The sequence below is a fragment of the Rhinolophus sinicus genome, chromosome 14, assembly GCF_057876585.1.
Source record: "Rhinolophus sinicus isolate RSI-liver-muscle chromosome 14, RSI-T2T, whole genome shotgun sequence".
Lineage (NCBI taxonomy): Eukaryota > Metazoa > Chordata > Mammalia > Chiroptera > Rhinolophidae > Rhinolophus > Rhinolophus sinicus.
The window spans coordinates 174,752,642-174,769,477 of NC_142514.1; the positions used below are offsets into that span (position 1 = coordinate 174,752,642).

At 46.6% G+C, this 16,836-nt stretch overlaps 1 protein-coding gene across 10 annotated transcripts in view; it reads right to left on the bottom strand.

Annotated features, from left to right (window-relative positions):
• AMBRA1 (autophagy and beclin 1 regulator 1) overlaps window positions 1-16,836 on the bottom strand; it is a 156,158-nt gene that overhangs the window by 13,168 nt on the left and 126,154 nt on the right. For 9 of the 10 annotated variants that reach the window (XM_019743637.3, XM_074336308.2, XM_074336309.2 and 6 more), the window contains one exon: window positions 3,309-3,448. In XM_019743637.3, coding sequence (XP_019599196.1) covers window positions 3,309-3,448 — 140 coding nt within the window. Of the gene's footprint in view, window positions 1-3,308; window positions 3,449-14,046; window positions 14,243-16,836 lie in introns of those variants that run through there. The other variant, XR_016018366.1, reaches the window with a different exon arrangement.

Here is a 16,836-nt window from a genome sequence, read left to right on the forward strand (position 1 = left end):
TAGCTCCCTTTTAGGGGACAGAGCTGGGGCCTTGTCAGGAGTCTCACATTCAGTCAAGGGGCCAGATGCCCCAGAGTTCCACCTAATTTTTTCTGACACGAGTCCTTGAATTCTGTCTTCTGAGAAGAAGTGGTCTTCTCAGCAACACCTCCTTCCCATTTGTAGGGCTGAGCTACAAAGCCGGAAGTGAGCAAGCACCCCCTCACGTCAATCTGGTACTTCACACCCACTGTGGCTACGGGTGGGGGTGTTGGCTGGGCTGGCGGTCAGCCAGAGGCACAGCAGCAGCCAGAGAGGAGTGGTGGGTGGGGAAGTCAAGTAAAGGAGAAAGGAGTACCTCACTACTAGGCTGGGTGGGGAGACTGGACTATCAGCCACTATAACGGCTATGTAGAGGGGCTCAAGGGCCAGGCCAGTTGTTTGTCTTGTCACCTGTCCTAAGAATTTCTTCCCCTGGAGAGATGGCATGTTTCCTTAGGCCTTTTTCTCCTGTCAGTGGGGTTTTAGTGCCACCAAGAGATGCCCAAGGAGCCTGTTATCTCTGCCTTTGTGCTCGGAGTGCTGAGGCTAAGACAATGGAGGAGAAATCAAGAGTAGAATTGAGAGCACAAAATGAGGTGCAGCTGCTTGTGCCTGGGACAAAGGCAGACAAGCACCTGTTTTGCACGGAGGGCTGTAATCTTGGCCCAGCTGGCTGGCTGGCTCCTGTGCCCTCGGGGATGGGTGTGCCAGGGAGCTGCGTCACACAGGGATAGGCAGCTGCCTACTAAAGAGACAACAACCCTGAGCTCCTACTTCCTTATTGATTTGTTCTCCTCATTCTAGGCCAGACCAGCCACACAGATAACACAGGGACCAACCTCTCTGTATCAATCACCTGACCTGCTTAAATGTCTCAACACCATCTAGAGCTACACTTTTTACCTGAGCTCGTCAGAGTTACAAAGTTACATGTGTGTTCGTTCATGTGGTATGTTTTTATGTGGAAGAGAGTACACTGCTTTCATCAAGATTTTAAAGGGGTTTTTAATGAAAAAAAAAGGTTCAGAACCAGCTACAGGAAAGAGCTCTGGATTGAAATTCCCTCATTCATCTGTTGGGAGGCACTGGGTGAGTCTTCACTTCCTTACCTGAATACTGTTCAGTCTTCTTTGTCTAAAGCAAAACAACCATACAGATACGAAGGTGACTGAGAGCTGGAGAAACTTTGAATAACTTAGGACAAAGTCTGTCCGTCTTAATTTACATGGTACCCTTAAATATCCCGCCCTAAGATTTGGGGCATTTGCCAACATGACCCAAGAGATCAGGAAAAACAGCAACACCAAACGAGGCAGGCTAAAGTAGCTCCCTCTCAGGCCAACACTACTTGGTTTATGATGCATGCTGTTTGCTCTGCCAAATGCTGACGCCACCTTGCTCATGAAAGAGGCTTGAATTCCTTGAGTGCGTAAGGGAGGTTCCCCAGACAGTCCAAGATGGCTTCCGCCTGCTGAGACTGGATACTGAAGATGACGCATGGGGAGAAAAGAGAGGCCAAAGCCAGCTTCATGTTTGGCTGAGACGTCTGTGACTCATACCAAGTATGCAGGCTAGGGTTTCAGACATCAGAGCCTTGGTGGGGCCTTGACAAACTGGAGGTAGCGAGTCTGCGTCTGTAAGAGCAGATCACTTTTGCAAGGGTGGAGGCCGGGAGTCTGGCTGGGACAAAGATTAGTGGCTGGATCCACAGACCAGACAACAGTGATGAGAAAGGATGTCTTACAGGCAAAGAAAGTCCTGTAACTACAGTGTTGCTAAGAGTAAAGTTAGGGTCCAGAATTCTGGGCCAGTTTTGGAGAAACATGCCTATTAGATTCCTCTTATGAATTCCTAAGAAAAGCTGAAGACACAAGACAATCAGTCTCATGTGCTTTGGGGAAAAAGAAATATTTCAGGGCAGATTGATCCTGAGACTATGGACAGGCTGGGGGGAAGAGCAGAAAGGGACAGACTGAGCGGCCTGGGCTACCAGTGGCACAGTCGTGAATGAGGCAGGCTGTGTTCTGGAAAGGCACAGGAACTAGTGAAAGGGGCTCTGAATACAGAGCCCGAGGAGAGCAGCGCCGGCAGAGCCAAGCAGTCTCCCAGCTCCAAGCTTGACTAGGTCAGGCTGAGACAGCAGCCTCGCTTTGGGAGTGGCTCTGAAAATTACCGATGGAATGAAAGAGCTGACCTTAGAACCAGGTTTTCTTTCTCCTGGGCCAGCGACCTAGTTCAACTAAGGGCTCAATCACCGGTCATCTACCAGGTCACAAGAACTGACCCAAATACACACTCTAGGAAAAATCACCAAGGGCAACGTGGACACACCCAATAAGCCAGAGACCCTACAGCAGTCACACCAGGCTGCTGATCTACGGAACACCCCTGGAGAAGACTGCACCAAGTGAAGGACAGCGTCAGGACAGCCTGGAGGCAGAAGTGGCATTTAGTCGGCTGGAACCCTGCAGCGGCCCACACAGCAATCAGCTTGATCTGCACTGAAGCACACAGCTTTACACTCCCCACCGCTGGGTATGGAAACTGATGACAGATCTGGCTGACTCCCCGGGTCTTGAATGAAAGCTGCCTGAATAGACCTCTATCCTCCAAAAAGCCACAGAGAGGTGAAGGGGTATCATCAGGACTTAAGACAGAAATGCTCCGGTTCCCTGTCCCCCTCTGAACCCTTACCTCAAGACCAGATAATAATCATTTTGATTTTAAATTGAGCTCTTCCATCTGCCTTCACTATTATAATAGAGCCAGAGCCCTAAGCAGAAAGGAAAAGAGGCAGGACGGAGACAGAGCTAGGCAGTTAGAGATCAGTGGCTTGACAAATTAGGGTTTCAACAATCCTCTATTTCCAATTTTATTTCTTAAGTTAATGTCTATGGAATTTACATGAACCCAAGACCACCTGTTGAATTTTTCAAAAAAGGGTTTAGAAAAGCATCTTTAATATCTATGCTTCTGCCTGTAGAGAAACTTTTATTATCCTTAGGGAACCAGAGAACAAGGGAAAACAAACAAACAAAAAATAATGCCTTAGATGGAAGAAGGCATAATAACTAAACCAGGCTTTTGAAGGTTTCTGGAATGAAGAGCTACCCCTACCATCCCCTAAGTGAAAAGGACCCTTTAAGGAGGGACCCCGAAAGTAAGGCAGGCTCTAGCAGGACTTGGACACCCCACCGAAGTGACCCCACTGCGTCGGCCAGAGCCACGCTGAGGCCGGATGTAGAAGGCTCCCCTGCACCCACCCCACCGCCCCCTGAGCCACTCACTCTGGTCGGCAGATCACCAGGTCTCCTTTGTTGGTGCCATAGGCCAGGCCGAGCCCGGGCTCAGGCAGCCAACGGGCAGAGTTGATGCTGACATGTCTCCGCTGGTCAGCAGGCATGGGGTAAAGGACGTTGAAAACTCTCTGGGTGGGGGAGAAAGAGGGAAGAAAAGAGAATGGGAGGAAAAACAATGTGTTACCAAGAATGACAAAATCCAGGTTTGTGAAACAAGTCCCTTCTACGGCCTGAAGCAAGTTAAAGACAGGGAGGAAAGGAGATTGCTAGGCTGGGAATGGGATGGCTCCTGGCGCGTATCTGAGAACTTGGGGTGGGAGAGGGGAGAGGGGGGACCCTCTTGCTTTAGGTGAGGCTAGGACTCTTTCAAGAAATACTAGGGGCATACTCAGACTTTTCTGCACAAAGCTTAGCTGTGCTTTCCTTACAGCCTTTTAGCACCTCTCACATCATCACTTTAAGGTAACCCCCTGGAAAGGCCCATTCTGAGCCCAGCTCACTAAGAAGACCACCTCTAACTGTCCTCTGACCAGACAAACCAGTGAGAGCCAAGCTTGACTGGTAGTCCCGTTACCATGGAAATCACAGCGCTCTCACAGCAATGGGAAACTGAAGGTAATAGGGGGGTGGGTGGCAGGGGTGATAACATCAGAGAACATTAATTCATCTAATTAAAAGCAATGTTAAAACTGCTATTGTTAAGGAAACCGAAAAGGTGCAATAGGTGTAGGAAGCAGGACAGAGGGGAATCTTGAACACACAGGTACATGATTTCTTTCTACTTTATACAAACCACCATTAACTAGATTGTTTCCATTTCTCAAGGAGAGTCTCCTTTCAACAGTCTACATCTTTCCAAAGCTACTATTTTCTCAGGAGGCAGTTTAGCTACGTATGTCTAAGGCTTGAGCTGAAGGTGAAAGAAAGCCTCTAGTCTCTTTGGCCACTGACCTACACGATGTTCCAGAAACAACTTTAGTTGGAAATAGGGGCAGGGTAGTGGGAGAATGTAGGACACGGACCTTAGAATTTGAAAGCCCGGGCTTGAGCCCTGACATCACTGCCTAATAACTTCTCCAGATCTCAATTTAAAACGAGAGAGCACCAACGTTCAAATAATTGGGTAGATTAAAAGAAATGATGTATAAAAACTGCCTGGCATGATGCAAGCTCATAAATGATAACTGTTGTTATTACCAGGAACCTGTGTCTGGGGACAGGAAGCCGGGAACCTGTAAACTGGAGTTTTAGTCAATATGACGTTTCCCCCTTTAAGCCTTCTCAGGTTTTAATCTATAAAATAGGGACGAACTTCATAAGGACTGACAGAAAAAGAAGAAAAAAAGAGACCAAATGAAGAGTGTGACTGAGAAAGTCATATTCAAAAATGAATTTAGGGTGGTACGATAATTATTTTTCTGATTATCCTGATGAGAGATTAAACATAAAGGGAAAATAAGCAAAAACTCAGCTAGGGGATCCACTGAATTGACACACATCAAGTGACAAAAAGCCTTGGATTTGGGAATGCTCATTCATGCGCCTTGTGTGTCTATCTGAAAGGCTGTTACCAGGACAGACTCCAGAATAGCACGTGTTCCCAACGTACTGACATTCGCACACAGAACCTTGCTCTGGGTAAATTTCCAGGTGTTGTGGTGCCGAAAAACGTGCCTAGGCAGCTAATGGTGCAGTGCCAGAACGGCCCTGCTGCGGTCCTGAGGGTGAATACGTTGTTTATAGACATGGAATTGGCTCTGGTTTGAGACCTAAGACTGTCCCACCGCTGTGTCATAAGGGCCTCCTAGGCCCCTCCTGTCTGACTCAAGTCCAAATGTAAGAGTTGGCCAGGGCTTCTTAAATCTTTGGTGTAACTGAAGAGACTACTAAAAAAAGAGTCCAGTGGAATATGTGCATTTCTAGTCATCCAGAACATGGTGGCCTGGCCTTTGGATACTCTCGTCCTTGCACACATTTATCTGGCAGGAGCCGTGAACACATGCACGGCCACTCCCCTCCCCCAGCCTCACTGCTGACTATCCGCGGAGATGGCAACCCCCGTCTTTTCCCTTGGCACCTAGTCAACCCTCTCCTTCAAATCGGGATGGGGTATAGTGCCTTCATCCTTTCTCACAGAGGTTTTCACCTTTCCAGAAGGTAACCAATGGTTTCTGTGCCCCCTGTAGGCAACTGGTTAAACATGACTCGGTCTACACACCCCAAGGACAAAGTGGTTGTCATTGGACGATTGTGGCCGGAATCACTTAATCTGTTGATTTTTCCTTCTCCCAAAGGTCAGAGGGTGTGAGTGGGGTACACCCAGAGTTAAGAAGGGATGGGTGTGAATTTCAGCAGGGGTGGGTGAGGAGGGCCTTGGTCTTGGGCTGTGCTCTACTTGGGCCTCTTACCAGCCTCTCCCCTACAACCATGGCAATTCATAGTTGCAGGGAATGAGGCAGAAAGGACCAGAGATGCAAGAAGGGGGATAATAAGGTTAGTGAATCAGACGCTTCAGGTTGTGCTAAGTTTTTTGATGGGGGTCTCAAAGAAAAGAATAAGAGAACTCTTTTCTAGAAATGTCCCAGACCAGAAAAGAAGCAAACAAGCCTCTCACATGCCACAAATTTACTTTTTATAGTTTGTTGCTGCAGAGGGATTAACAAGCAAATACTATCAATCTGCTTCTAAGTATAGGAACTTGCTTTGGGGACAAATCCTCAAGAGGCCAGTATGACAAATGACTCAGCTTAGGTGAGACAAGGTCAGAGGGATTGGAGAGCAGTAATTAAAGTTGCGACCCCCCAGACCTTACTGCACAGAGATGCACAACCTCCATGGCTCTAGGAGTCATGGGGCATCGATCTGTCCTCTGGGCATGGCAGCCCCCACCCCTCAATCCCCCGGTCCTTAAACAGTGTTGAAAAGGCAGTTTCGAAGTACCCATCTCCTCCAATGTTTGCGTATTAGGCTAAATCCTGCTTGGTGGCAGGACGCCAGAAAATGCCACATGAAGATCAGCAGTCTCCAGGATTCCTGATAAGCACTTGCTTGCTTATCACACGCTAATGCGGCGGTGGGGAGGAGGGGGCAAAAAATACGGGGCGGGGAGAAGGGGAATGAGGGTGGAGGATAGGCAGGGATCCTGATTTATAGGTCCTGCCAGGCTGTCTGGTCCAATACTCCTTATTTCACACATGCCTGAGACTAAAGGAACTCTAGAGGAACGAGAGTCTGGCCCATTTTGAAAACCACTCAGAAATGTAGTTTCCACTCTTTTCTCTGACTGGAGTTTAACAGCTCTCAAAGCACCTCAAGAGGGGGAAATGCGTCTCACAATTAGCCCTAGAGACAAGACAGCATCTGGGCAACAAGTTCCCCAGTGCTGACAGATGATTAGGTAGCACTGGCTACTTCCTAACCACTTATGGTTTCGGCTCTCGATCTTTTCCACCCAGTGACTGGTGCTCTGTGCGTCTCCCCCCAAACTTCAATGGGGTCTGGCTCTGGCTCTGTAAACCCCAAGTTCATCAGCACTGACAAGAAATAAGATCTGAGATAGCGTAAAGGACAGATCTGGCCTTAAAGGCACACCAAATATATCTCCACTAAAGGTTTCCTTAACACAAGTCAGGTGCCCTGAAGCTCCCCATTGGATGTTAAGGACAAAGCTGGGTGGCCTGCCACAAATCCCAAGTGACACCCCAGGAAGCTATAGCACCAAATTTCATTACACTGGAGGAGGATTATCAGGACCTGGGGACCTTTTGAGAAGATGGATACAAAAGCCAGCTGCTGATTCATGTTTGCAGAATCCTGGTTTCCCCTGTCTCAGCTGCAGCTGTGCCCTGGTACATGACAAATGGTGATAGAAACCCCCCACCCCAAGAAGACTGTTCTCATTTCTGTCTGACATCTAGGAAGGGAATTGGAATCAATACACTGGAAGGAACAAACTTTTTAGAACCAATGCCATCAGCACGTCCATAGGGAATGAGTCAGGTCACCAAGATCTTTCTGGGAGATGTGGGAGGAGATAACGGTCCTTCCACTTCTGGGGTGCAACACAATCTCTTGTACCGCTGCCCCTCCGTCCCTCCAACTCCAACAGGAAGTAGGAGCAAAAGAAAACCATTCCTAGATCAAAACTAAAGGCGTCTTGTTTCTTGTTCAAAGACAGACAGGAAAAGAATGAGGCAGCCAGAGGAACACCGTGGGGAACCTTCCTCTCCATCCTTTTAAAATTAAGAGGAAAAATGTATTGCTGTCCTCACCAAGATGCTTTCTCTTTTACCGCATGTCAATAAAGCTGAGACCATCAGTCCAAGCAGCAAACTGCACTGCTCAGATCAGGCCAGATAAGTAGCTAAAAGAAAGAACTTGGTGGTTATCTTGTTTACATTTGGGAACCTCCTCTGTAAAGCTGGAACCTTGCCATGGTGTCGAGGTCGAGAGCACTTGGCAAATATCCCTTGTTTTAACTAAGACAACAGAAGCTAGTTGGAAGAAGGGGACAATTGGAAACTGAGGCTGGAAGGTCATGGGAGTGTAAGCGAAGGGGGCTGTGAGGAAAAAAAGAACTGTGAGGAGGAGAAATGCCTTCAGGGCCATGATGGGAACAAGCGAGGCTTTACGCTTTTAGAGAGGGTTACTAGAGGAGAATTAACTCTCTGTGAAGAGGGAAAAATCAATGAAAAGCAGATGCTAAGAGACAGCTGACCTTTCCATTGGAAATGGATGGCTACACATCTTGTCACACGCTGAGAAATACACACGTCCCAGAGCAGGCAGGGGAGGCAGTCTATGGTCACCTCTTCTTCCTCGACTTGTTGATGTGCTTAGATTCATGAATTACTGGCATTTCCTCCTTCTCTAGGAAAATCTGATTGTTTTTCAGAAACTTTAATTTCTTTTACTGGCTCCAAGCCTTCTTTATATTCTACTTTGGAGTTCAGAACTCACACAATGTTGATTTTAAAACGGTTATTTTAAAACAAGAATCAGAATATCAGGTCACCTAACTCTCCCTTTTATTCAGCTGAAACAGGAACAAATCTGCCTAGGTTAGCCTTGTCCAAATCAAAGCTCCCCCAACAGAAAAGAAGAGCAAACACCTCCTTTTCTTAACTCTTTCGAACTGGTATCCCACTGCTGCCCTGAGGTCTTTGCTAGCCAACCTCTTGGGATTTGTTGCGAGTTGTGCATTTTGTCTTATTCATTTGTTCCTCTCAAAGAGATCCCAAGGACGAAGGACAAGAATTTTATTTTTCAATCGGCCTGATGCTTTGCAATGGCCATGTCTGGCTATTAGGATCAAACCACAGAGATGACTTCAGCTGAGGGGTCTACTGTGCTAAATGAAATTCTGAGGCACCCAGTGCTCCTGCAACTCCCCAAAATTAAAATGATTACTTCCTCCTGTTCCCACATCTCTGAGCATAGCTCAAGTTCCGGAACTTCTTTGGCTTTCTAAATCTCAAAGGAAATGGTCAAGTGAGTAGCTATTCTAGATTTTCACCTTGGATAAAGAGAGCCTTTTAATGTATTTCAATACATTCAATACATTTTGGCTCATAGATAATTTTTTGGAAGAATTACAGGACGGGGGATACACTGAAAAAACAAAATATTTTGCCTTTTACTTTTGAACCAATCTACTAGGAATCTCTCACCATGTCTCAGGGCTGGGCCTAGAACCCTGAGAGAGGGCAGATATTGGGTAGAATTGTGGAAATGAGCAAGGAGCTGCCTATTTTCCTAAGAATTGTCTCATTAATACTTTCATTCAATCACTGTTTACTGAGTCACATGCTAAGCACACCAATGATGGTGTGTGCAGGAAATCCATGGCATGTAAGATTTCAAAGTGACACGCATTCCTGGAACAAATGCTGAGTGCCTCCTGCGTGCCAAGCACAGTGAGTGCTGGGAATACAGCAGTGAAAAGGTCAGTTCAGAAGCCAGTCATCTGCCATGTACGCACCCGAAGAGCAGCAGGATCGGGTCCACTTTGTTCACTGTATTCCCAGATCTAGTGATGTACCTGGCCCACGGCAGGGGCTCACTAAACTTGTGCTGCGTGAAAAGAATAAAAGGCAGTATAGACTGTACTCTATTAAGAAACCATGGAGGAGGGCCGGCCCGGTGGCTCAGGCGGTTAGAGCTCCATGCTCCTAACTCCAAAGGCTGCCGGTTCGATTCCCACATGGGCCAGTGGGCTCTCAACCACAAGGTTGCTGGTTCAAGTCCCACAAGGGATGGTGGGCTCCGCCCCCTGCAACTAAGATTGAACACAGCTCCTTGAGCTTAGCTGCCTCCCGAATGGCTCGGTTGGAGCGCAGGCTCTCAACCACAAGGTTGCCAGTTTGATTCCTCGACTCCCGCAAGGGATGGTGGGCAGCGCCCCCTGCAACTAGAAAACGGCAACTGGACCTGGAGCTGAGCTGCGCCCTCCACAACTAAGACTGAAAGGACAACAACTTGACTTGGATAAAAGGCCTGGAAGTACACACTGTTCCCCAATGAAGTCCTGTTCCCCTCCCCCAATAAAATCTTTGGGGGAAAATAAAAAAAGAAACCATGGAGGAAAGAAATCGTCAAAGTTGGAGGAATCTGTCATGGAAAAATCTGCCTAAACTAATGGCTTTGACTGCAGTTCTCATGTTATTTTTAATTTTTTTATCTTGCCCCCTCCCTTTCCTGACAAATCGCATCTGAGACATCCCTGACTTCTCCCTCCCCCTTTCCTGTAATGTGCTGAAGAAAGGAACTTTTTGAGGATAGATGCTTTGTACCACATCTCAGAAGTCAACTTTAAGATAATTGCAGCGGAAGCAGCTTTTAATCAACTGACAGGCAGCTTTAAGAAAATTAATGAGGACAAAATCTTAGGAAGGAGTAAATCATTTCTGACAACAAAGCTGTCTCTCTTTTATCCCAATCTCCCCTTGAAGAAATAGTGCCCTTCCAGGATACAAAAATAAACTAACGTTTTGGTATTTGCCACTCCCAAGGCAGGTCAAGATTACAAGGCTCAACTTTCTTAGATTTCTGGAGAATATTCTGGATTCAACTCGAGTTCTAGGTCACTTTGGAAAATCAAACTTTTAGAATCTGGGGAAGTATAGATGATTGGATTATATCACAGGCTAAATTCAGGGCAAGGAGGGAGGCAACGTGAAGATTATTTATTAAACAATGAACAGGAAAAGAGCCTACATATGTTAGTTACATAAACACTGGTCACTGCTGACAGACTGGACACCCATCCTGACCCAGCGGCTAAGCTACAATTTAGTTATGACTAATTTGAGCATTCTGGATACGACGCGTTTTCTGTGCTACATTTTAATGAATTTTTAATAATAATAATCAGTCACCACTAGGCTCTGGGAAGGTAGCTGTGAAATGGTATAAAAGAAAGCAAACCAACTAATGTTTCTTTACAACCAGGTGACACTAAGATACCGATTAACGGGTATCACAGTGAGGCCTCCCATCTAGGATAACGGTGAGTTCAGTGTTGGAAACAGGAACTCTCCACCTGAAAGAAATGCTCCTTCAGATGGGGAAGGGCCTGGAGAGAAAGATAAAGAAATTGCTTCTCAGTTTTTAAGCCAAAGCATCTGTCTCCTATAACACATAGGCAGACAGGTACGAGCTCGCAGTTCAGAGGCCGAGGAATCTCAACTGTAGGCAGGTTAAGAATTTTAATCAAAATTGGAAAGACGCCTCCTGGCATTAGCCCTTAAAGTAGCATCACTAGGAGGCTGGCGTGATCCTAAATGCTTAACATCTTCAGGGCGGGAGGCACTAATAAATCTCTGAATTTCCTGGAAGAATCTGAAAGATCTGGTTACTAGGAGCCATAGAGGTAAACCAGATGAGATTCCAGAGACAGGGTGAAGACAAAAAAGAAAAGGACTAAGCTGTACTGACAGGTGAGGTGTGACTAGCATCCCCAGGCATCAGTGATTTGTTCTCAGTCCTGACCGAATAAACAGCCACCGGGAGGGGTTGGTCAAACGCGATGGCGGGGCCTCAGTCCCAGAGCTTCCATTCAGCACGTGTGTGTGGGGGGTGGGGGGCTGGGAATCGGCATTTCTAGTATTAAGTTCCCCAGGGAAGGCGACGTGGTTGCAGGGGAGTACACATTGAGAACTAGAGCCCAGCCAGACGTAAGTAGGTTGTAGGTCTGTAAGAAAATGTACCAAACCTGCCTGCCTTCCCTGTTGCCTAAGAACTGAAGAGAGAGAGGGATGCCCATCTCTGGAGTCAGAGCTCTAGAGGGAGAAGACGTACATGGGGACGGTCCGCACTGAAGAGCAGGCGTCTCAGGGCCAAGAAGGGGGCGTGCACAGGAAGAGGTGGGCAGAGGTGGGGAGAGAGGCAGGTGACTGGCCTTCAGTAATAGTTGCTTGACACCTAAATACAGTTTTACCACACAGCCACAAAGAAAAAGCTTTCGACCACACTGACCCTTAAGTGCCCGAGGCTTTGCCTTAAAGAGCACGAAGCTGTTTCTTGGAGAAAGGAGAGCTAGACTGCTTTCTGTCCCAGAGCCGCTTCTCCCACCCAAGTCAAAGGGCGTGTCCTTGCTCACCACTGCCAGTAAAATGACCAGACAGAAAAGCAAAGCAAGCAACCAGCATCTCTAGGAGCTGCAGGGATCATGCAATGAGGCTACTTTTCCAGTTCTTAGTAAACCTCTTATATGCCTACATCCCCCACCTGCTGGGGGAATGGCCGATGGCGTCTGGGAGAAAGAGTGCACACCACCTGCTAATTCCCGCGTCAAAAGTGCTAATAATCCTCATTCTTGTTTTCTAGCTCAAAATGCCCTGGCATATCCCCTCATTGCTGACTTTGCCTCCATTCTTAGGTAAAGCAGCACTTATTACTGATAGAAACTGGAAGAACAGTTTGGTATATGACTATTTCTGATTTCATCAGTAATTTTTGTTATTATGCTTTCAACTTGGTTACAACCAAAGTTATTATAATGTGCAAGTTGCCACTATTTTAGAAAATTAATTGCAGTTTTCTGTTATATTGTGCCTTGTTCCAATTAGAAAATGAAAGCATAGAGGAAACACAGGCAGTTTAGTGTTTTGAGAATTTAGCAAAACTTCAGCTCAGCAATCTCTAAATGCCCAACTTAAAAACAAATCAAGAGAACACTGTTCCTGGCTCAACTGTAAGTGAGTCAGACAGAAAATAAGACCCTGAGTCATGGAGAGTAGCCTATCCAGCCTGAAGGAGCCTTGAATGGACACAGGGAGGGGAGAGTTAAATATGTGCTTCGTCTTGTTTTTCATGATTTGCCAATAATACTAAAATTGGGAAGACTAACCTCAGTAAGCAGAGAAGGGAAATACCAAAAAGACCCTAGATCCTAGAAACAAGGTGTCGTGGGAGAGACCCTGCTCGCTGTGCCATTTGTCATGTGGGGCGTCTGGCAGGGTCTCTGCTCCCGCTCCCCACATAAGAACGCAGGATATGGTGAGGCCGAAAAGGAACACCCACGGAGCCATAGGTAGGAGAGTCACACCACTATAGTATCACTGGAGGCTGGATTCACACAACGTGCGACCTCCTGTCCGCTTTTCTGCAAACTAACCGACTCCCCTTGCTAGACTGCAATCTGCTGTGCTAACTGCAATCCGCGCTTGCCAACCACCATCTTCTTGCTACCCCCCCCCCCCCCCCATTATCTGCTAGCGTAGCCACAGCAGTTATATTAGTGGTCAATGGCTCACTGGTTACAGCTGACGGCCAACTAGCCACAGCTGATGGCCATGCAATCACAGTTGATGGCCATTTACTCCCTGAGCCAGCACCTTTCTATGTGAGGCTGAGAGCCTGGAAACTGCTTTCGGGGGCTCTGTCCCCACACAAGGATAAACTTAAAATGATTCAACATGAAAAAGAAAAGAATCCAGCAGAGGAATAGTGAAGGGAGAGCCCTGGAAAGCAACAACAGCTGAGACGAGATGGGAGGTGGAGCACAGATAGCCTAAACGCTGAGCATTTGGTAGGAAAGGGAACATAAATGCCACAGTGCCTGCAACAGAATCAGCAAAGGTGATAGATATCAAAGCACCACGCATACAATCACAAGAAGGAAACCTGAGGCTGTGTCTCTGCCTTGAAGAGGCTGAAGGCAGAAACCTAAAATGAAGAAAGCAGTCATTAAGAACAGCAGTTCTCAAACTCAAGTGCATATCCCAATAACCTGGAAAGCTCGTTTTACTGCTACAAATACCTGGGTCCCGCCCACCCCATTATTCTGATTTTAGATCTGAAGGGGAGTCTGTTTTTTAACAAGGAGGGCCCCATGTATTCTACTGCAGGTTGTCCAAGTAACAGTTTGAGAAGCACTGACCCAGAGGTCTGAAGGATTGCTTAGAATAAATGTGCCAGGGCTAAGAGTAATTAGCACGTCATTTTCCGAAGACTTTTCACATGGGACAGGGTAAGAGATCAGCTCTTGGAGAGACATCACTTAGTGGGAATTAAAATAAGTCAATGCTCTGGAGGATGTTCTGTTGGGAATGCCGGTTCGCTCAACAAGCTCACCTCTCTGAACATGACCACAGTGAATTCCAAGAGGTAACACCAAAGAGAAGGGGAATTCTGGGTAGAGAAGCTCTAGGACAGACCTGTTACCCACAAAAGCATTGCTTCAAGGACAGAGACATTACAGATGGAGACACCCACCTATACTTACCTGTGCAAAGAGGAAGATGCTCTACTGTCCCATAAACCCTCGCTCCCTGTTCTCAGACAAAAATGCACTTCTTGCCTTAAACGGTGATACAGCACAGCTATCCAAAAAAGCTGGTGTCTTCCCTTCCACCAGTGACTGAATTCAGGGACATTTGCTGAGTGCTTTGGTGCCTTTGGACGTAAGGGGCAACCAAGACCTGGAAAACCAGAAACCTTTCTGTAGCGCGGGGGTTTCAAGTCAGACTGGGTGGACTCGGTGAGCAAACCCTTGTCGGGAAGCCTGGGTCCTGTCTCCTGGGTGAAAGGAACACTTCCCAAATGGGAGCTTTCTACCTACTTCAGTGCCTTCTCCTGAGTAGCAGATGGTGCCTATTGATAATCAAAAAAGCCTCACTGGGAGGCCTGAAAAACAGCTCTTGTCACGAGGCACGCAGCAGCTGGCTAGTTGCCTTGAGCCCCTTAGCAGGACAGCAATGAATTACCACATCTCCTCCTCAGACTTCTCCAAATGCATTCCCTGAGCTGCCAGCTCCACACGACCACCTCTTAGATCCCACCCTGTAGCTGTTTGCCCTTAGGCAGATGTTCTGGCTACTTATGGAAAAGAGGAGCCTTGCTGGGATGGAGGACGGGCAGGCTGTGCCCAGGAGCTGGGCAGGGGCCCTGGCTTCCAGAAGAGGCTGGAGATATCCATTAGTGTCGACGAAATCAGATTCTGTCTCTTAATGATTATGAACGATTATTCCATAATTAGGCAGGAAGCGTTGGAAGAACAGCTGTTGGGGCCAGGAGTCTAGGTGGTAAAAAGCAGATACCAGGTACTTTTACCATGCAAACCTGCTTAAGATAGACAAAATGAGAATATTTAAACTAAAATTCAACTTCCATCCTCAAATGTCTAGGAAAGAAAATAGGTTTGATGAACTTCCGTGAAGTCCTCTCTTGATCATTCAATGTCAAATATCTCCAGGCACAGGGAATCCAAGATCAGAACTTCCTGTCATTATGGTGCCAAGAGCAGAGGATACCTTGTTTCTACCCTTTCAAAGGCATGGTGGGGCATGATGCCTTCCATCAATGGTTCTGCTAGTTACCACCTAGAAATGATAAGGAGGACACTTGCTCGAGATTCTTTCACTCATTCAGCTTCTCCTAAACGCCAGGCTCCCTCCCTGTTCGGTACTAGGACTTCATAAAGATGAACCAGACACGATCTCTGCTCTCTAGGAGTTCACAGTCCAAGAGAGGAGAGTGACATGGAAACAAAAGCTGCAGTACAGTGTGATGAGGGTTAACATGAGCACATCTACTAGGTACAGTGGTGGCACGAACAGTGATCAATTCTGTTTAGGAAGGTACCACAGAAGGGGAAGAGCTTCTGGGCAGGTGGGCTTGGAGAGTGGTTCAGTAGAGTTGGAAAAAGAGTCTCTGTAGGAGATGGGAGGAAGAGGAGGATGGAGACACCGCACCAGGCCACCTACTTACTGTCACTGTATAAAATGGGTCCTATCTCTAGTTTTGTTTTGTTTTTAAACAAATGCTTCCTATTGCAGGCATTCAATAAGCATCCACATGTATAGCACTAAATGAGGGCCTTGGGAGATATGCCCCTAAGGAGCTTACACTAAGCATAATTGGGTGGATTAAACATACACACCACACAGCTAAAGAAAACACAAAACAATACATAAACAAGTGCAAAAAACTATAAATGGCACAGCACAAAGTGCTAAGGGAATTCACAGGTTCTTAGCCTGAGATAGAGCTTAAATACCACTTAATCAGAGAACTGTTCAAATGCTTGACTCCCCCTGACAAAACCCTGGTCAAAAGAGCCCCCAAGGGATGTGGGAAGCTCAGTCAGAAACTAGGCTACTGAGTCCAGAAGGCCACTAAGCCCACGATGCCCAGAAGGCTTTCACAGCAATACGAGAGGTCCGCTTCGGGCAAGAAAAGATTCCTCAGAGGACCTTTCTCTGCTGGTGAAATGGCCGGACAGTCAAGAGTCCAGCCGCTGCTCACGGTCCTCATCTTCCATCACGATTACAACCCACAGAAAAGAATGTTTCATAGTAACATGGAGGGAAAAACAGAGGGTTGCTAGAGGGGCGGGGGGGGTGGGGATAAGGGGAAGGTGAGAGGTTTTGGGAACGTACAGAGGGATAGTGGATGGGGGGAGGGGGGTTCACACAGTGTGAGGGATATAAATGATAAATGTCTAAGTTTTGCTTTGTCTTGTGCACCTGAAACTAATTAATAAAAAAAAAAAAAAAAAAAAGATTAAAGGGAAAAAAAAAAAAAAGAAAAAAAAAAAGAATGTTTCATAGTATATTATCTATCTCTTTTTATAGGTTGTTTTCTTTAAAAAAAAATATATATATATACATATACATATACATATATATATATACATATACATATACATATATATATATATATATATATATATATATATATATATATTAAACAAGCATAAATATTTCATTGAGTTCTTTATGTATCTCCAGACTAAAGGTCTCACGTTGAGGTAGGGAAGTACTCAGTTTGGTCTTTATTCAAAGATCCTTTCGGGCCTCTGAGGAACCCAGCTCATGATCTACATTATAAGAAAGCCCCTGCCTCTGAATAGTCCAGAACTTCCAAAAGTAAAGCTTGCTGGTGGTCATAGGTGGGCCAGACTGGAGTCTTTCCTTGTTCCTTCTGAACAGGACATCTCTCGTCCTGGCTGGGAGATCACCCCATTGGCCTTCATCACCCTGCCAAGCCCAGGTGGGCTGCTACAGAGCTGAGG